The following is a 21,648-nucleotide window of genomic DNA, read 5'->3' on the forward strand; positions in this document are numbered from 1 at the left end:
GGACTCTGACAAGGCGAGGTGAGCTCTGTCTTTATGTTAATGCCCTAACGTATATACTCCAAGTTAATAGACAACGTTTCCCACATGTCAAGTCTTTACTGTTAAGATGTCAAACATATTTATGTCCAGAGAATTCATCAGTGTGTTTGTTGCTGCTGTGAACATTCCCCCAGATGCAAATGAAAAAAAAATGCACTACAGGAACTGTACGAGGTCATGGGCAGTTACATGACAAAACAACAGGTTAATATCTTTATTGTATCTGGTAATGTTAATTAAACCTCATAACCGTGTGACCTAAATTGCACCTGTATGTCCACCAGGGAGAGAAATACCCTGACTCATGTTTACGCAAATACTCCTGGCAGCTACAAAGAACTGCTTATAATTATAATTATCTGCTTCTTTTACCGACTTATTCCCAACTGATTAAAAAGGTCGCCCATCAGAAAAAAGTTAAACTGTGGACAGATAAAGCTGCAGCGGCTCTATTAGACGTTTCAAAACACAGACTGGTACATGTTTACAGATGGAGTCAAGTCAATCCAAGTCAAGTGGCTTTTATAATCATTTCAGCTGTTTACAGTAGTACAGCGAACAGTGAAATGAGACAACATTCCTTTTGGCGCTACACTACATTATACAAGAAGTTAAATACAGCCTATACATAACTGTGCATAGTGCAAACAACCCAAGACTCTACACAAGGACTGTGCGCAATGCAAAAGAAAACGGTAAACACAAAAGGCACAGCACCGACCAGAGCACGGTTCTGTGTGGAATGTGTGAGACAGCCATAGAGTGCTGCTAAGCCAGTTAATGGAAACAATATAAACAGTATAAAGTGCAGGTTGAACAGTCACTGTAAACAGTATGAGGCGTGAAGTGGCAACGTGCAATGCTGTGCTGTGTAATGAACGTCGGTCCAGTTCCTGAGAATCGAGAAAGATTCACATCAGTCCACCAGAGCAAGACTGAAAGCAGGTATCGGGGAAGGCAAAGCAGTGCTATCAGCAGAAACTGGAGAGAGACCTCCACCCCAACAACTGCTGCTGCTGCTGCATTTTTAATGTATCGCTGTCACAGAAGACAAAAGCTGCTTCCATACGCCCGGCCTAGACTAGTCTAAATAACTGCTTTGAGAAGCTGGTTCTTTAGCACAACAAAGTCTACATCCCTGACAGCCTGGTCTTTCACCGCTTTGCATGGTCCACAGATGATGCCGTCTCCGTTGCCCGCCAATTCAGTCCTCATACACCTTGAAATCAAAGTTATTAAGTTAACTTGCCTTCTAATGTTGTTAATCAAAGCATTTTCACTCTCAAAATTTTCAGTCTGCGGGTGTACCTGTCGCTTTTATGTTTAAAGCAGGGCAAATTAAGATTCACTTTGTTAAATAGTAGCATACTCTCCTGGATATTAGGCTAGCTTTTTATTATTATTTTACAGAATTGGAATGTGCATTTATGTTTCAATGACGTGTTCATTCCACATGCGAACGGTAGTCATTGTCGGTATCGAATGTGTCTTTACAATTTATTAACACAAGGGGGAGCCAGACATTAAGGAACAGAAAACTGCACCCACAGATTATTCTGGACATTTTTAGAGCTTTACCTGCTCAGCAGAGCGACACTGCCTGACAGGAAACACAGGTAATAAATGAGCCATGAGCACAGATTTTGAGCACGCTCTGACAGGGCCAGGTCAAAATGAATTAGAGGCACCTCTGCAAACAAGAGAGAAAACAGGGTCGGATATCACGTTTGTTTCTGCCTTTGGGTTTCACAGAGCATCCATTCGATGAAGAGGCCTCCATGTGTCATTTGATTTGTAAACAGCATTTCTTTGCCGTGTGAACACATCACAATTATTGTTGCCGGTGTTTACTTGCCATTTTTGCTGTGCGTGTTTTGCGCAGGATTTGAGTGCAAGCACTCAAAAAGTGAGACATGACAACCGTAGCCTCACACATAAATTGCAGTAATAACACAAGTTAGAGTTAATGGCTGTTCATTCAAATATCATGTAGCCTGTAAGCTAACACGAGGCTCCTCCAGACAGACGGTTGCTGATTGGTCCATGGACAGGCCTGCCGTCATCCTATCAAACGTGCTGGTGATGCTGACTGTGCTCACTGATCCCTCTACTCCCCCCCGCCCCCCTTCTGCTGATGGACTGCGGTGGTCTCCCTCTGCTGTATTTGGACAATCTACATCAGGTAGGCTACGTATACATCAGATATCAGGTTTGTTTCTGCCTTTGAGTTTCACAGAGCAGCCATTCAGTGAAGAAGCCTCCATATGGCATTTGATTTGTAAGTTTGATTTGTTATTCTTGCCGGTGTTTACTTTCCCCAAAATTTAAAAGTATCAGACAGAATGAACAGCACGGTGATGACTCCCTACCCGCTACCTGTAGTGGGAAAAAAAAAAGTTTGTCCTGAGGATAGTACAACAGGAAACCTCATGAGGTCACATGCTGTATTTATTTATTTTGGGGTTTTCTTTTTGGCCATAAAAGGTCAGTAGAACAAGAGGTAAACACGTTACTAATGATGTCACCTTATAAAGTTATTATGGTCAAAGGGATAGCAAAATAAATAAATAAATAAATAAAAACAGCATCCTCAGAACTACATTATCATTCATTTGTAGTGAAGTTTCTGTATACTGGGTATAATATTCACCCTACTTTATTAATTTCAGGTTTTAATCTCCAACAGCTTCTGAGAAAAATATGTGTCTCTTTAGCTGTTAAATGCTCCACTGCTTCCACCAGCTAGTCTTTAACTGTGTTTGTCTACTTTTTAGTGCAGGGCAGCGAGTGTACAGTGGGTTTATTTACCTCCTCCCCTCGCCTTGTCAGCTTTTTTTTTTTTTTTTTTTCTTAAGATGACAGTTGCTTTCTGGCAGCTGCAGCTTGAAATGAATTGTGACACTGAAAGAAAATCTGTGGACTGTTATACCAAAAACAATTAGCTCAAAGTAGAGATTTTCAACATTTAAAAATAACGGTGATCTTAAGTTATCACTGCCTGTAATGTTGCATGAATGTAACTTTTGAGTGTATAAATGTGATGCATTGCATTGTGGGAATAGGCCTACATGCCACAGACACTACTTTTTTCAATCCATTGGATTTTGAGGACACTACGTAGCGTTATAGTGTCATGGATTTGTAAACGTGCAAAAGGATATGTGTACTGAGATTTGTGAATGTGTCCTCTTATTTGCAAATGTGTGTTCACAATCTTTATGTGCCTAATCAGATTTAAAAAATGCGTCCAAGTTTGTTTTTAGCAGAAGTTGAGTAAAAACCATGTATGAAAACACAGCTAATTGACAGGCCTGTCTGAGAGTAACTGATAGATGGTCAGTATTCTGCTCAAGGTTTCTTCCTGTTAAAAGGCAGTTTTTCCTTGCCACTGTCTGCTTTCTCGGGGGTTCAGGCTCTGGGTCTCTGTAAAGCATCTAGAGACAATTTTCATTGTATAAGGTGCTATAGCAATAAATAAATTGAATTAAATTGAATTTCCAGCTCTTTCAGCAAATTACTTTTCCAACGATACCAACTGTTACAGTTTCAATACTCTTGCAAATCTATACAGATTTTTTTGTTGTTTTTTTACACATTTAACCATCTGACTGCACACACGACTTCACGTTTCCAAATTCATGAACACATTCTCAAATCTCAGGACCCCTATATTCTTTTAAACTTTTGCAAATCTGATCGGGCACTCGCAGACTGAGAAAGGCTAACAGTCACACAACACTCACATTCGTAAACACACTAACGGTGATGGCCCCCATAGACCACTAACTAGTTGCTCCATGATCAGCATTGCAATCAGGACCCTGAGGGTGTTGGGCCCGGGGACAGTTGCATGTTTTGCCCGGTTGTTAATCTCAGCGCTGTCTAAGTACATCCTACCTGTAATAGACCTGCTTGTAATTTTAAGTTGAATTAAAAAATTGCCATTTCTTGCTATGTATGTCACATGCAGGATTTGAGTGCAAGCAAAAGTGAGACATAATAACTGTGTAACCTGGCATATAAATTGCAGTAATAACACAAGTTAGAGTTGATGGCTGTTCATTCGAATAGCATGTAGCCTGTAAGCTAACACGAGGCTCCTCCAGACAGACGGCTGCTGATTGGTCCACGGACAGGCCTGCTCTGTAGCAGCTGCCGTCATCCTATCAAACGTGCTGGTGATGCTGACTGTGCTCACTGATCCCTCTACTCCCCCCCGCCCCCCTTCTGCTGATGGACTGCGGTGGTCTGCCTGGGCTGTATTTGGACAATCTACATCAGGTAGGCTACGTATACATCATCTAGGCCTAAAGTAAACCGTTCCAGTCATTTGAGTCACATGATGGTCCTGGTTTAGACGGTATTGCATTTGGAAATAGGCTCCTGCTAAAGCGCGATAGTTTTACCCCTTTGTCCATCGTTTATGTTACTGGGCGGGTTAAGCAGTGCAGGTATATTCTGTGTAAAACATAGCTTATGTATTGACTGAACACCTGAATGCTCTCCTGATGTATTTTGTTCGTGATGGTGTCGTCCTGCTCAGACAGATGGCTGCAGAAGATTCGGGGCTGAGATGAGATAAGCATCCTCTGCCTCCGCCGAGCCTCTGCAGCGCCGAGCACGCAGCAGAGAGACGTTGTCACTTTATAGCCGAAAACACCAGAAGAAAGGAATTATCATTTTATTTTGCCAGTGAGCTGTGGTTTCCCGGACAGGTTTTTGCCTCCTGTCTGCACCGACTTCTCCGCCTCGATAATGATTGTGACGCTGTTCTCCAGAGGTGATGTGAGCTGAAGTTGCGGGGAAGCCGCAGAGGAGCTGTCCGTTTGTCGAGGTGCTGATGCGGCTGTGACAGAGGCGAGCATGGCTGCCGGGAAGTTACTGCTCTACGCTGGACTGTCTCTTTCTCTTTGCGCCCTGGGAATGCTAGCAGTGGCGATGTGCTCAGACCACTGGTACGAGACTGACGCCAGGAGGTACAGGGACCGGTGCCGAAGCTTTTCCAGCCGCCGCAAGGACCCGGGCTTCATCTACATCCCCAACAACAGCCTGCCGCTGCGGGCCAGCAGGAGCAGCCTGCCCCGATGGGAGGAGAAGCTGCTGCTGGCCCGGAACCGGCGACAGCTGTTCGCCATGAGCGCCGCGGATGAGTGCAACAGACAGTATAACTCAACCAACATGGGGCTGTGGAGGAAATGCCACAGGCTTGGCTTCGATCAAGAAATGGAAGCCCTCATCCAGAAAGGTAAGAGCGAGATAAACAACCCAGACAGGCTAAAGTTGTAGCGGAAACAGCGGTGTTTATTTCAGACGTTAACACGACGGGGAAATGTGCTGCGACACGAAAAAATAAAACAATTAGCTTTCTCTCAAGGGCATTGAGCTGTTAGTCTTGCGAGCAAGCTAAATGCTGTCCATAGACATCGCCGTCTTCATGCTAGCGGTGTGGCTCCCTCAGAAAGTTTTCTCAGGCGTGGTCAAACGAGGCCACCGCAAATGTTTTCAGTTTAGTTCACCAAAACCAAAGCAAGACTGAGACGTTGCAGCGGTTGAGATGTTGTAGCATACGGGTTGGTTGTTTTTCAGATAGACTAGCTGCTATGAGACTCACGGGGTTGGGTGGGGGGTTGATTGTCTCCGGGTGGTCCTGGTGGTCAACCCTTGGCAACCCTACTGCACGTGACTGTCGCAGACAACTTGATGACGCTAAACACGAGCGCGTACGTGATGTCCCTGTTGTCAGGTGTGAATGTAGCTCTCTTGTAGTTTCAGCGATGCTCACTTGACCATGCAAATTATGGCACATTTCGAAGAAGAAGAAGAATCACTTTATTGGCAGTATATATATTTTCACATACATGCACACATGCAACACCCAGCAAATTCCATGCAAATTGGGGGTTAAGTGCCTTGCTCAAAGGCACATCAGCGGGCTAATGGAGTGGGGGAGCGTTTTTCGCATTAATCCTTCCACCACACCCAAATTTTTCCTGCCCGTCTGGTGGGGGAATCGAACCCATACCAAAGCACCCTGACTAAAACGCATTCTGTCCACATTGGGTACAGGGTGCTAATGCTGGAGTAGGCTAATGCCTGGTCAATATCCAAGTTTTGGGGTTGCAAGTTCAGAAAAAATAAAGACATGATTTTTTTTTCTTGGTGTTTGATATCACTGTAATCTATTTTATTATTACTGTACTGTAATCCAATAACACTGTAGTGAACCTTGAATATGTAACAAGTACAAACAGTGTTTTTATGAACTTCTACTGTATTATTATTATTAGAACTGTTATCACCGAGATCCAACCTGACCTGGGCATTCTGCAATGTAAGATCAACTTTTCAGCGCTCTGTTTGAAAACACTGTTTCTAAATAACCTCAAACCCGAGTTTACATCATTTACTACAACGTGGTCCAACAAAAACAAAACAACAACCTTATTATTATTATTATTATATTACATTTTCGTGAATAAATATTTAATCGAGTGGTTTTTAACATCAAATGAAGAAGGTTGTTTAATGTGTTATTAGTTGTTGCTGACATGTTTGTTACCAACATCAAAACTAAATAAATGTCGTGTGTCAAATAGACAGGGCAGGTGAGGTTTGTGATGGAGCTTACTGGAAGAGGAGTGGATGCGTTTACTCTCTGGATGATTGTGGGATTGTGTGAATATGTGTGTGCTGCAGCTGTGTCTTTTGTTTAGGATGCCTCAGTGGCTTTGATGGTCTACCATCTGCAGTGATGGCCAAGTCCCAGTCAGTGTGTTCAGTGATCAGATGAATGCCTCTATAGAGGGGTCTGATCCATTCCAGCTCTCAGCTCCAGCAGCATGGAGAAGTAGGCACGGTTTATCAACTTGATGCATGTGGCAGTAACGTCACATTGTTAGGTGCATAAGGACAGAGCTTTGTACATTAACATTATTTATCTCTGTGTGCTCTATAGGTACAGTAATGTGGCGCACTAACAGCACTTACAGCTCACATTCAGCTACTAAATGGCGATGCAGTGACATCCAGCAGCCAAACCATAACACTTCCCAACAATCTACTGATAGTACCACAACAGAAACTACAAAGGTGCCACTACTGCTGCTCATCTGCACTGCTAATGCCACCACCGCCACCATCACTGCTGCTTCTGATAGGTTTCTTCTTCTGATCCGGCTGCTATCTCGAGTACTGCTGTTACTACTATTGTTATGACTACGCCTACTTCTTACTACTGAAATACTGCTCTGCTGCTGCATCTACTTCTTGTCTTACTGCTTCCATTGATGCTCCAGCTACTGCTCCTACCAATGCCAATGGTGCTACTATTGCTTCTACTACTCTTATTACGACTACTTCCTGTGCCACATCCACTGCTACAGATCCTGCTTACTGCTTCTGCCACTACTTCTGCTGCCTTTCTAATGTTACTGCTAGTGCTACTGCTATTACTAAAATTAGCAGTACAGCAGCTGCCACTGCCACTGTTACAACTGCGACTACTGCAACCGCTATTGCCACTGCCTAATAGATAGGCACCAAAGAAAGTATAGACCTAAATAATGTCTTGAACATACATAGATAACAATTGAATGAAATCAAAATTAAATCGATGCAAGAAATGTATATTCATTGGATTGGCTGATGAGAGGCAGGGTAACTTCAAACATCAGAACCACATCAAAAACAAGAAATGAACGAACAAAAATGTGACCTTGTGCGACTAAAAAGATTACAGCGACATTTATTTTGTATCTTAATTAGATGAAACTAGACCTCTACAGTTTCGACTGATACTTCCACTGCCATTGTTTAAAAAAAAATCAGAATAATTAAAAACTTTGTAGATATTACTTTATATGTCTATTCACATTTTTGTGAGACTGGGGATGCATTTGGGGATCAAATTTGGGGACTTCAGTATTTTTAAAACCTTTAAACCTATGTACTGTATTCATATTATCCAAGAGTTTGAATTTACAGTAGCTTCCACTAGCAAATAATGTTACACTACTCCTTGTCTGCTGTCGCCATGCGTTGTGGAAAGAACATAGTTCTCATTTTGTTTCAGAGCGTGGTACCACAAAGCATCCCTGCAGATGCTGCTTCACTTTGACTACAGTTTAATATCTAAACTAAACTATAGGAATACACTGATGAATGATGTCCAGCTACATCCTCTTATTATCCTCTTTATGACACATGAATCTTGTGAAATGACAGGAAACGTTCATGCAATTGTTAGCCACCATATCTAAACGTTGATGAGTTATTTTATGTTTGAATAAGATTATACTGTTTTTATATAAACACTGATGTTCTATGACAGGAATGAATCATCACCCATAAGCATTTTTCATATCTTTGTACACAGATCAATCCTAATTCCTTTTGTCATTTAACTTCATTTTGAACAATTCTAAAGCTCTAATCTCTCCATGCTCATCCATGTAGTTAGTTATGGCTTGGCATTCTGTTTCCATATCCTCCAGTCATGGTTCTTGAGCTTGTCAATAGGCGATCTGATTGGCGGGGCTGCAGGAGTTGGATCAATGAGTCGTAGTATCAAAGAAAAGCTTAATATTTTGTATTAACCTATTTAACAGTCAGTGTCTCTGTGCTTGGTCTGACAATATTGTGGTGTAATTTACATTTTTTGAGTTCAGGGGTGGGCGGCACGGTGGTGCAGTGGTTAGCACTGTAGCCTCATAGCAAGAGGGTTCCAGGTTCGAATCCCGGTCTGGGCCCTTCTATGTGGAGTTTGCATGTTCTCCCTGTGCCTGCGTGGGTTTTCTCCAGGTACTCCGGCTTCCTCCCACAATACCAAAAACATGCACATTAGGTTAATTGGCTACTCTACATTGTCCCTAGGTGTGAGTGTGTGGTTGTCTGTTTTTGTGTGTTGGTCCTGCGATTGACTGGCGACCAGTCCAGGGTGAACCCCGCCCCTCGCCCGTAGTCAGCTGGGATAGGCTCCAGCTCCCCCCGCGACCCTGACGGATAAGCGGTATTGAAAATGGATGGATGGATGGATGGAGTTCAGGGGTCACATGGGGCACGAGTTCAAGTGGTGTTGTTATGCTCAAATTAGCTTGCTCCTAATGCTGCCAAGTGATGTGCAATGAAAGTCAGAAAATGTACCACAGTAGTCATCACTGTTACCGGTAAAAATCCAACAAGTTGAATATCATGGCATCATTTTTTTTTAAAAAAAACATCGCTATCTTATATCACAATCCAGTTAATATCCATAATGTTAACTATTCTTATAGAGCGCAGAGCAAAGTGGGCAGGCATATGGAGAACAGAGATGCAGGTGTCAGATCCATGGAAAAGAGATGGCAAAAAGACAATTTAAATGTCACTCCTACTGATTAACATTAACGTCCCGCTCCACCATAAACACCTCTAAGTGCAGTTTCGGATATTTTAGTTCTAATAGTAAGTTAAATTAAGTTAAAATCATCTTACTATCAGTGTAAGATAGAAGCAATCGTCAGTCATCCCTTCTATCGTCAATAACTGGCCAAATGACATCTTATCTCCTTATCTACAAGGCATTTTCCATTTGCAAAAGCTGCATCAGTGTGTAGATTTATGGAAGCTGAAGGCTGAGGGAAACAAGCAGTGATACCAGGTCAGCAACAAAACAACAAGCCACCCGTCTCCAGTTTGTCAGTTACAGGGTGACAGTAGAGTGTTTGTGAACGTGGAGTAGGCGAGCGCAGGTTATTCACACATTGTTAGAGAGATAATGATGATGGTGTTGTTGACAGTAAGAAAGATGGAGAATATCAGATTCCTATCCTGCAAGTATACATATACCACCTGGTGGCAATCTAGAATCACCGACATCAAGATAAAAAAAAGGACATTTAGTCATGGTTGACTTCTAAGTTGAGAACCCAAAATGCAGAGACAGACACATGGGAGCGGTAAAAGGAACAAAAGGTAACTTTAATAAACTGTCACGCCGTGTTAGTTTTGGTTATGTTCTGTCTGTTGATTTTTGATCCATGTGTCATGTTTCACATGTGTCTTGTGTTTCCATGTATTATGTTTCAGGTTTTTGTCATGTCCTGTTTTATTTTGAAAGCGTCACTTCCCCTGTGTGTCTCTGTTTCATGTAACTTTGCCTTGGTTATCCTGATTGCTTTCTCCTCCCTTAATGTGTTTCACCTGTCTCTCATTATGTTGTCTATTTAGTCCTCGTCTTCCCCGTCACTCTTGTGTCCAAGCCAGGATTTCCTTGTTCCATGATTTTGCCATAGTTTTTTTTGTTGATCCTTATGCCACAGAAAGTGAGTCCCAGTTTTGAGTTCTTTTGTTAAACAAACAAAAGAATATTGTTTTTGGACATCCGCCTGCCTGCCTTTTTGGGACTCTGCATCGGGGTTCAGCAATCTGCGTCATAAACTTGCTTAAAGTGGCGGACGAGAACCACCAAAACCATGACACTTTTGTTCGTTCATGACAGAAATGAGGGGCATGGGTGCTTAAAAAGCCAATTTGGGTGTAATTTGAACTTTACCCCAAAGCACACTTCTAAAAAAAGTAAGTGTTTATTTCTAAAAAAATATATAATAATATTATTGGAAATCACTAAATTAAATGTGTGATGCAAGTTATGTCTTCTCTCATTCGTATTTGAATTGTGTTCCCGTTTTAATAAAGGTCCAATATTAGGTTTACTGTAGCTGTATTATGTAGAAAAAAAATATGCGTACAATATATCCGATCAGACAGGAATATGTGTCAAATATGTGTTGTTGTTTTTATCTTCTTCTCCTGTTGATTGCTTGAACTTAACTTTGTAGGATCATACGGAGTCTGAGTCTTGGCGAAGTCTGCTCTTTCATTGCTGAAAGTGTAAATTTTCTCTGAGCTCACGAAAAATCTAATTACCGTACAAGAAGTTTAGCCTGTGAGCAGTGACATCGCTCATATTTTGGAATATTCAGTACACACAAGCATGATGTGGAAACTACTATGGTGAAGTAGGAGATATCTTTGCATCCAGCAGTTAAACTTTGCAAAGGGAAAATATCAGAATCAGAATCAGAATCAGAATCAGAATTCCTTTATTAATCCCTGGAGGGAAATTCTTGTTTTTACAGACATTGCACATGCAGTATTCCCGACCAAGAAAGGAGAAAAGTGCAGAGTATAAAAAATAGGATAAACTTAATAAAGATAGGATAAACAAAACTAAAATCTCAAAGTACAGGTATTTACAAAAAACTGTATTCAAATTTTTAAGAAAATTTAAAATACAGGTATGTACATGTGTAAAAAGCCAATATGTACATTGTATATATACAGTGAGTGTGTCCATCACAGTGCTGAGTTTAACAGTTTGATGGCGACAGGCAGGAATGATTTCCTGTGTCGCTCTGTGGTGCATCGTGGGAGTATGAGTCTGTTGCTGAACGAGCTCCTGTAGCCGATCAGCACATTGTGGAGAGGGTGAGAGGGAAAGTCCAGTATAGTCCTTATTTTGGACAACATCCTCCTCTCAGACACCACTGTCAGAGAGTCCAGTTCCTCTCCCACAACATGGCTGGCCTTCTTGATGATTCTATTGAGTCTGTTAGTGTCCCTCACCCTCAGGCAGCTGCCCCAGCAGGCAACGGCATATGTGATGGCACTGGACACCACCGACTCATAGAACATCCTCAGCATCGTCCTGCAGATGTTGAAGGACCTCAGCCGCCTCAGAAAGTAGAGGCGACTCTGGCCCTTTCTGTAGACCATGTCCACATTCTTGCACCAGTCCAGTTTGTGGTCTAAGTACACCCCCAAGTACTTGTACTGTTCCACCACCTCCACAGTGTCCCCTTTGATGTTGATAGGGGTCACTGGAGCCTTAGTCCTCCTCAGGTCCACCACCAGTTCTTTGGTCTTTGTCACATTGAGCTGTAGGTGGTTTTTCCCGCTCCATGTGACAAAGTTGTCCACTACCGTCCTGTACTCTCTCTCATCCCCCCCAGTAATACACCCAACCACTGCAGAGTCATCAGAAAATTTCTGAAGATGGCAGGACTCTGTGCAGTGCGTAAAGTCTGTGGTGTAAATCGTGAAGAGGAAGGGAGAGAGGACAGTCCCCTGTGGAGCCCCGGTGTTGCTGATCACTTCATCTGACAGGCAGCACTTCAGGCGTACGTACTGCGGTCTGCCCGTCAGATAGTCTGCGATCCAGGACACCAGTGGGGCATCCACCTGCATCGCTGTCAGCTTCTCAGCCAGCAGAGCCGGCCTGATGGTGTCAAACGCACTCGAGAAATCGAAGAATGTGATTCTCACAGTGCTTGCCGGCTTGTCCAGGTGAGTGTAGACTCTGTTCAGTAGGTAGATGATGGCATCGTCCACTCCAAGGCGGGGCTGGTAGGCGAACTGAAGGGGATCCTGAAGCGGTTGGACCATGGGCCTGAGCTGCTCCAGGACGAGTCTTTCCAGGGTCTTCATGATGTGTGACGTCAGGGCCACAGGCCTGTAGTCCTTGGGGTCGCTGGGACGCGGCGTCTTCGGGACAGGAACGAGGCATGACGTCTTCCACACCACGGGGACCCTCTGAAGACTCAGACTCAGGTTGAAGACATGATGAAGTACTCCGCTTAGCTGGGGGGCACAGGCTTTCAGGACCCTGGGGCTCACACCATCTGGGCCTGCAGCTTTGCCTGCACGGAGTCTCTGCAGCTGTCTTCTCACCTGGTCAGCTGTGAAGGTCATCAATATTTGGAATTTTCAGTGAGCGAGAAGGAATAAATGTCCTTATAAGGATTTTATAGTATCAGAAGTGACTTATTATAAAGTAGGATATTTTACAGAAACCTTAAAACATCTGTAGATGATCTCTTAACAAGATGCGACTAGAACATGTCACCTTTTGCATGAAGACACATAAGTTTCAGGGTTTTATGTGATTAACCTCACCTCTAAATATGTAACTGCATACAGCCTCTATTTGTTGGTGTTCATTTTCTGTTCAGCTCATGCTGATAATCCCAACGGTTGGTTTATATTAACTTTTTGTTTTTGGTCAAGGCAGATGGCCGCCCATCTTGAGCCGGGGTCTGCTCCGAGGTTTCTGCCTTCTAAAAGGCAGTTTTTCCTCACCACTGTCACCAAGTGCTTGCTCAAGGGGGAATGTTGGGCTCTCTGTATTTACAGTTTAATTAAAGAGTTTGGTCTAGACCTGCTCTAATTGGAAAGTGTCATGAGATAACTTTTGTTGTGAATTGGCGCTATATAAATAAACTGAAATGAATTGAATTGAATTCCGTGACTGTGTGCCACATGTGACCTCCTGCTGCATGAGATGCTCGCTGACTCTCATTCTGTTTGTCACGAGGAAAGCCTCCTGGAGAGAGAAAGGAAAGATAAATCAACAGCAGAGAGACATCGGGCTACAAAGTGGTATGGAACAGGGAATGAGGGGGGAAAAGCGAGTAAAAAGGAGGGAGGAAAGCCAAATATGACTGTCAGAGATGAGGATGTCAGAGAGGAGAGGATTACACAGAGAGGAGTGGGGGAGTCGCTGGGTGGGGCGGTGAGCCTTCCTCATCATGAGCCATCTGTTCTTGCTCCGTGAGGAAAAAGGCTTCTCGGGTCCTGATCAAGACTTTCACTGTCTTGTCCAAGCATGGTGGGGCCCTGGATTGGATTACCTCGGTCCCCAGGGGCCCATTGTCATGGAGAGGGGTTAAATTAGAAGCTATGGGAGGCTAAAGGTGCCTCATAGGTTTCTTGCCAATGAGCCTGTTGGCAAAGCTGTTCATCTAATGGACACATGGACACAGCAGGGGGCAAGATTCTAGTTCGACTGGTTGTTGAATTATCGTTAGAAGTTAGCTAATAGCAGATTGTTTCAAGGTTTAATTTTAGTGACAATGAAATTAGGACAGTATTTCATAATTTTTTTGTTAGTCATAACAAAAAAATCAATAAATGCATTTGAGTCAGTTTTGGTTGAGCTGATGAAGGAACTGAAAAATGACATGAAGTTTGAAAATGAACAAAATCTCCTCTTTCCATCTCTTGCTTGAGTCCTTAGCCACTACAAGTTTTACATACACGAATCAGGATAATATAGGCAAGTGCCAGATATTACCCAGTGTTCTGCTGCATCCTTTTTTTCTTGAAACTGTCCATTGTGAATCTGACAGTGTTATAGGAGTGTATTTTGTCCTTAGTAGACAGTGTATAGTAGGATTTGCTTATGGGCACCCATGTTGTACACACCAAGCTGAGGCCTTAAGGACACTTTAAGTGATAGTTACACAAGCAAACCACAAGCCATTAGGCAAATGGCAGAGTCTACCATAATTGATCAGAACTAAAGAGAATCTGTTCAGGACTGAAACACTGTAGGGTATGTTCTTTTATTTGAATATTTGTATTTTCACAAACATTTTCCCTGCTGAGCTATATTGGAGGGAGGGAGTTTTGTTGGTGGAAGAAAACACCAGCGGTAAACTTGTACATTAGGGTGAAGATAACCAATCAGTTAATTAAAGTCTCTCTCTCTCTTTGGCTTCAGAATTCATTTTGACGATCGAGCGAGGACTTGGGATTGTGGCCTCCATCTCTTATTGTGTAGCTTCTCTACAGATTTATCAGTTACTTATTACAGTGATCCATTGGGGACAGGCGTGGCCTAGAGGTTGGAGAAGCGGTGATCGGAAGGTCGCTGGTTCGATTCCCCCACCAGACGGGCAGGAAACATTTGAGTGTGGTGGAGTGATAATGTCCCCACCCCCCCATTAACTGATGTGCCCTTGAGCAAGGCACTTAACCCCCAATATATATGCCCATATATGTGCTTGATGCAGCCCACTGCTCCTGTGTGTTTCGCTGCATGTTGCATTGTGTGTGTGTTTCAATCAGTGATGGTTAAATGCAGAGAAGTAATTTCCCAGCTTGGGATTCATAAAGTAAAATAAATAAATAACTAATTCAGTGTACCTGGAGCATGTTTGTGTTGTACTACAATGCACTCCTGTCTGTCTGGTTGTAAAGCAGAGGGATTAGAGTGAGTTTATTTATGTTTGAGAGGGTTTGTTGCGGCCACAGCAGCAGACATAGAGCTTCACATGTCTTCCTGGAAACAGTTAAATTATTCAGACACATGTGGCAGCACTTCTAGCTCGTTAATGAATCTGCAGTGTGCAGCCCAGCCGAGCAGACTGACTGCCTGCCTGCTAGCTACTGCTACACTGTAGCCATTCAAGACTAGTGAAACACAGACAGAATACAATCCAGACTGTATTTTCACCAGGGTTCAATTATGCCATCAGGCCAAATATGACTGAAACTTTACTTCAAGTATTTCAAAATGCATCATAATGCTATTGAGGCTTTCGGGGATGTTTGGCCATGTTCCATTTCTTCATCATAGCTCAGGTGGATCTGAAGATACAACCTGTTCCCCAGTAACTGGTGACATTAACTGGTCTTTCATATATCTGCTGTCTTGTTTTAATAATGGTGTTTTCAGATCAGGTGGATTCTGGTTCAGTCTGTATTTTCAGTGTTTGTGATGTGACAGAAGAATATTTTGATCACTGTATCTTATGAAGTATTAGTATCATGTGTGCCTGCGAGCTATTGTCCTTATTCCTGTTGTCAGTGGGTTTTTTTTTACTAATGGAGTAAGCAAGTTTTGGAAGACATGCTAACTTTTCATAGAAACTTTCCAGCAAGCCATCACCACACCAGGGTTCTTTCATCTAAAGCATTCCTGGATTCATGATTAGGGGTGACTAGTTTTAGGCTCTTACTTCACTTTGCACTAAACCACTTAACTTTGTTATATGAATCAGAACTGACAGTTAAGCTAACCAATCATTTATGCTGCTTTATTGGTTCAATACTAGTGACAAAACCAAATTATCATAACATTTTAAGCTCAATTTACATATTACGTTTCATCTAGCAAGTCATGTGAGAATCAGGAGCATCCATCTCATGTATGTGTGTGTATCATGTCATGCACACTGCATGTCAAGAAAAAATATCATATAAGAAGAGCACTTGCTGCCTCATTTATTATTAACGTTGGATAAATCATGTTGTTTGGATCTTTGTGTGTTGTGTACAATATACCCATGTGAGTTTATATGTCGCGTGTGTTGCTGTGCACACGCAACTGCTGTAAAAGGTGGCCGCCCTGAGGCCGCACATGCTCAGTGTGGAGCACGGCTGGTCTGTGGGAGGGAGCATGAGGTCATCGAACATTTATGTTGGTTTCGTGGCTGTGTGGAAACAAACAACATCATGCTTCTTCCTCCTCATCTCTCTCTAAGTGTCTCCATCTCCTCTGCCTGTGGTTATAGTAGTCACACTGATGAGTAAGTCTCCAAGCCAGAGCTGCTCTCCGGCTCATCAGAATCAAAGGTATCCACTGCGTATTAAGCCGCTGTCATCATATGCATGTTTGTACACTTTCTCTTTCCTTTAAAAGACTTTCTCATGTTACTAAATGACCATAATATACTTCATGTAGTCTGTTTAGGATTCAATTCAATTCAATTCAATTTTGTTTATATAGCACCTTATACAATCAAAATTGTCTCTAGATGCTTTACAGAGACCCAGAGCCTTAACCCCTGAGCAAGCAGACAGTGGCAAGGAAAAACTCCCTTTTAACAGGAAGAAACCTTGATCAGGACCCGACTCACAAGGGAGAACTATCCTGCTGATAGTCGGCTGATCAAGAAAAGATAGAGAGTTAATAATTTGTAAATATTGAAAATGCAACAAGAATAACAAAAATACAAGAAATCAAAACCAAACAAAGTAACAACAATTTTGAGCCCATTGAAGATGAGATTCCTGGCAAATTTCTATGAAATTTGTTCTAGATACTGAGCGTGCTTCATCTACATCTCCAGTTATTTCAGTGATCCAAATAGTGCTCACTAATAATTCTCCTCTACTGCTAGAATTTAAGAACGGAGGTGTCATTGTGCTGTGCTAGAACGAGAACAATTCCCAAACAAAATGGTTAGAACCAGTGTTGAGATTGAAGCAGCCGTACATGTTAACACCTTACAGAAATAATTTTTCAGTTCAAAGGGGTTTTATTGGGACATATAACAAGTCTTTAAGTTCACTGAAATCTCACATTACAGAGGTGAACTTGTTAAAGGTAACGTTCGTATTTCATGGAATGTTTTATGTTATAACAGGAAGTACGTCTCCTGTCTCAGCCTCATCCTTAGTGCTCCCACATGCTCAGTCTGCTTTATTTCCACGCCACTAAGCTAAACCAGCTACAAATCAAAATGATGTCCAACACATCAGACTTTATTTAGATAATCATTTGCAAAGTAAATGACCGTAATGCGACATATTTTCATCTAAACGAATGTGATCTCAGCATCAGCGTTACAGTAATCTCAGTCTGCCATTAAAAACTTTTCAGGTGAAACAGTAAACGCCGACTGAAGTGCTACTTTAGTTGAATTTAATAAAGGAACTGGTTATTAACACATCAGCAACAACAGAGATGACTTTTACAGACAAAGAAAAGAGCAATGAGACTCAAACTTTAATATATCAGAAAATGGAGAAGATTCCTTTTTAATGGCACTGCTTCACGAAAATGTCATGCAAGTTGTGGGTGGTGACACACGGCATACTTACACACACACACACACACACACACACACGTCAAACTTTTAGCTTTAGAGACTTCATTCAGTATGTTTAACCCACAATGCCTGCCAGTGTCATGGGAATGTGACGTCTCCATGGAAACAAAGGTGTAATGGACTTATGATTGGCAGTCAGAGGCTTTACTGCGACGAGTGGGCTTGACTAGATGGCACATGTTGGACAGAGTGAAGAGGAGTGAAGCCCCTCACTCACTATTTTGCCTCTAGCGTTGAGACTGCATGAATTTACTTATTCTGCACCTGTTTTACTGGAAAATATCTTGTCGATTTTTTATGTTAAGGCCTATCTGAATTTTTGTTTTTATGTGTGATTCGTTTACACTTTAATTAGTACCAGGTGAAAAAGCGGCATTGTTTCAGAATGAGGTTATTTTCTCTTAGCTTTACATCAGTGAAGGCAACACTCAATCACATTGTGCGAAACAAATGTCACATCACATCTTCTAACGACAATAATGGACCTGCTGGTTGTTTGTATTTCTCTCCCTGTATTGTAAGGTCTCAGGCTATTGTGTTTCCTGTGCTCCCTCTTTCTCTCTCACTCTCTCACTCTCTCTCTCTCTCCCTCTGTGTGTGTGTGTGTGTGTGTGTGAGTATTGTTAGGAAGAAAATCTCAGCATGGCAGTAATGAAGAAATGATGCTGGATCTGGATGTCTTATGTTGAAAGATTTATAGAACTTGAACTCACGGAGAATTTAAAGAATTTCCCTTCAGGGATTAATAAAGGAATTCTGATTCTGATTCTGAATCAGGAGTCATCAGCCCAGAGTTCTGCATGTGATGTCCCCCAGTTCTGATCTGAGATATCCTGACACTAGTCGTTTATGCAACTTAGAGAATGCCCATCCGTGGCAAAGTCCCAGAATAGACTACAGGTATTTAGCCTCTGTGGAGTCGTTATCAGGGCCAGGGCCTTTGGTTCGTTGGCACTCCAGGGTGTGGCAAACAACCAACATTGTAGTTAGCAGGGTTGCTGGAGTCACCTTTGTCAGTTCTATGTTGATGTAGGTTCTCAGTCATTCTATTGTAACCATTGTTGGTGTCGTTACAGATGTCGGGGGCACACCGTGAAAGGATGGCGTTGTACATGGGAGATAGGTGGTGTCGCAGACCTCCTCCTCTGTTGGGGGATGGTTTTTCTGCTTTCACATAGATGGCCTCCTTTAGTCCTTGTTCAAACCATCTGTCTTCCCGGTCTAAAATGTGTACATTTCTGTTCTCAAAGGAGTGTGCCTTCTCCTTTAGGAAAGAGGAGGAAGGAACAGCTGAGTCTTGGCCCGAAGAGTTATACCCTCTGTATTGGGCCGTATGTTGGTACAGTGGTTGTTTAATTTCACCAATATACAGGTCTGGGCATTCCTTGTTGCATTGGACTGCATACACCAGGTTGCTTTTCTGGGTGTGTGGTGTGCAGTCTTTTGCATGCGCCAGTCAGGCATTCCAAACCCATACGGGATAATTATGTTATCCAACTGGGATAGACGCGAGGTCCAACTGGGATAGCCACAAGGTCCAACTGGGATAGCCACAAGGTTCCACTGGGATAGCCACAAGGTTCAAACTACAGAGACTAAATACCTGTGTTTCCCCACCAGTTGGTCAGACTAGCCTAGTCTAGTCTTGATGTACACGACCTGATGAAACCTCTTGCATGAGAAGTGAAACATCTTCAAAGCTATATAAGAAAGTCCAGTTGCGTTTGATTCACTCTCCTTGAGATACGCACAGAGGCAGGATTTGCCCAGTGAGCGTCCAATCATCTGCTGCTGTCAAGGCCTTGGTATCAGCCGACTCCTCAGCTGTCTCTGAGGGAGAGGTAAACACCAGGTAAACGTTTGCTCTGAAGGACGAGAAGAGAGAAGTTGATGTGGACGGGGCTCTCTCCTGGCAAAAATGGGATGCACCCAAAGACTTGTCTTCTTTTGTTGACTGAAGAGGAGAACAATATGATTATCCCTGGGTGATGTTAAATCCATATTTCTTTCTGAAGAATGAGCTGGCCTGAATCTACTATTATGTGAGAATCTGCAGCATACATCTCAAGTGTGTGTGTGTATCACGTCATGCACATTGCATGTCAAGAAACAATATAATTTAAAAAGAGCAATGAGTGCCTCATCTATCATTTATGTTGGATAAGTCATGTTGTTTGTATCTGTATGTGTCGTGTACAATATGTCCATGTAAGTTTACATGTCTTATGTGTGTTACTGTGCACACGCATCAGCCCTGAGGCTGCACAAGCTCTGTGTGGAGCATGGCTGGTCTGTGGGAGGGAGCATGAAACATTTATGTTGGTTTCGTGGCTGTGTGGAAACAAACAACATCATACTTCTTTCTCCTCATCTCTCTGTAACTGTCTCCATCTCCTCTGCCTGTGGTTATGTAGTCACACTGATGAGTATTACAAGGACATCCTGTATTTTAAGGACACATGTTATTGTGTTTCTTGTGTTTTTCCCTTCTCTCTCTCTCTCTCTCTCTCTCTCTCTCTCTCTCTCTCTCTCTCTCTGTGAGTATTATGTGGGCGGGGCTTGCTGCTGGCACAATTGGGATGTGCTCAGAGTCTTGTCTTCTTTTGCCGAGTGAGGAGGAGTACAATATGGCTGTCACTGGATGATGCTAAATCCATTTTTTTTTCTGAAAAATGAGCTGGCCCGAATCTATCTAAATATCTAAATATCTATCTAAAATATTAATTGCCAGGTTCAACTTTATTTGTTCTTGTTTGTTTCGCGGCATAAAGCGTAACATAAAAACAAACATGAAATCACATTAGTAACACAGACTCAGCAGCTCTGCGTGAAGAAATAAGCATAGTCACCAGGACAGCAAAAACAATGAAGACTATCTCCCATTTAAAGTAAAATATTCACAGGCCATATTTCACATTTTGTGTCATTTATTTCTTATGTCCCCAGTGTGTAAAGGTCTTTATAGGCTGCCATTGTGATTTTTTTTTTTTTTTTTTTTTTTGAGCCAACTGCAACTTAAAGGGTCAGTTCATCCAAATGTATTAATTCATTTAATTAAATACCTCTGTGTTAGTTGTATCTAGAGTACTTTCCTTTTTACATGGCATTGCTATACATACTTTTTCTCTACGCTGAACTATATTCAAATTCAGGCCAAGCACTACATGATGACATCTCAGACCGACTGATCTCCTACGGCTGTAATATGCAGCTACCTTCAGGCTTTAGCATTGTTCATGACGCAGAGTGCAAAGAGTGCAAAGACACCAGGATTTTAATGTGTAGCAAGCAAGAAAGAAATGCAGCCAGGCAAGATTTAGTCATGGCTATTGTTTACTAAATTTTACCAAATTCAATAAATCAGTATTTCATCATCGTGGAAAAAACATCCCTGACAAATATATCATGTTTTTGAAGAAATTCTTTCTGCTTGCTGTAAATACACTCTAACAAATAAATATAGTATATTGTCACACAGTTCAAAGGGTACAGTGCATTTCCTACAAAAGAAAGTCAGGTCTAAAACACCACTGAGACTTCCTGAAGCATGTGGGATAAAAACTATGTTTGATCAGCGGTCAATTCTATACTTCAGAAGGCAGCTCTCTCTTTCTCTTTCCTGCAGTGCCTCTCTAGCCCCCATTTAATCCACGGCTTATCAAGTCAAGAGAGTGCTGCAGGCCTACAGGAAGAGCCTCTATCAATCAGATTCTTGTTCTGCCTGCCCAAAGACTGGCTGCCTGTAAGAAGAGAGAGCAGATGAAGGGAGCTTTGTGTCCACAGCTGCTTCCCTCACAAGAAAGGCCTTTTTACTGCTCAGGATTGACAGACGATACAAGAATTCTGTCCTAGAAAGGGACCATTATTGTGCAAGTAGAGCATCCAGACTCAGTGTTAAGTGAAAGGTATCACTTATCTTAGTTTTGCGCTATCTTTCCCCATAACATCGTTATTG

At 42.3% G+C, this 21,648-nt stretch overlaps 1 protein-coding gene across 2 annotated transcripts in view; it reads left to right on the forward strand.

Annotated features, from left to right (window-relative positions):
- The first annotated feature begins 4,201 nt into the window (after window positions 1-4,201).
- The window catches only part of tmem178b (transmembrane protein 178B), a 106,248-nt gene continuing 88,801 nt past the window's right edge, over window positions 4,202-21,648 (forward strand). The window contains exons 1-2 of one of the 2 annotated variants that reach the window (XM_046379503.1): window positions 4,202-4,320; window positions 4,583-5,284. In XM_046379503.1, the coding sequence (XP_046235459.1) occupies window positions 4,903-5,284 (382 nt within the window). In that variant the 5' untranslated portion in view covers window positions 4,202-4,320; window positions 4,583-4,902. The remainder of the gene's footprint in view (window positions 4,321-4,582; window positions 5,285-21,648) is intronic. The other variant, XM_046379504.1, reaches the window with a different exon arrangement.

The sequence above is a fragment of the Scatophagus argus genome, chromosome 22, assembly GCF_020382885.2.
Source record: "Scatophagus argus isolate fScaArg1 chromosome 22, fScaArg1.pri, whole genome shotgun sequence".
Taxonomy (NCBI): Eukaryota; Metazoa; Chordata; class Actinopteri; family Scatophagidae; genus Scatophagus; species Scatophagus argus.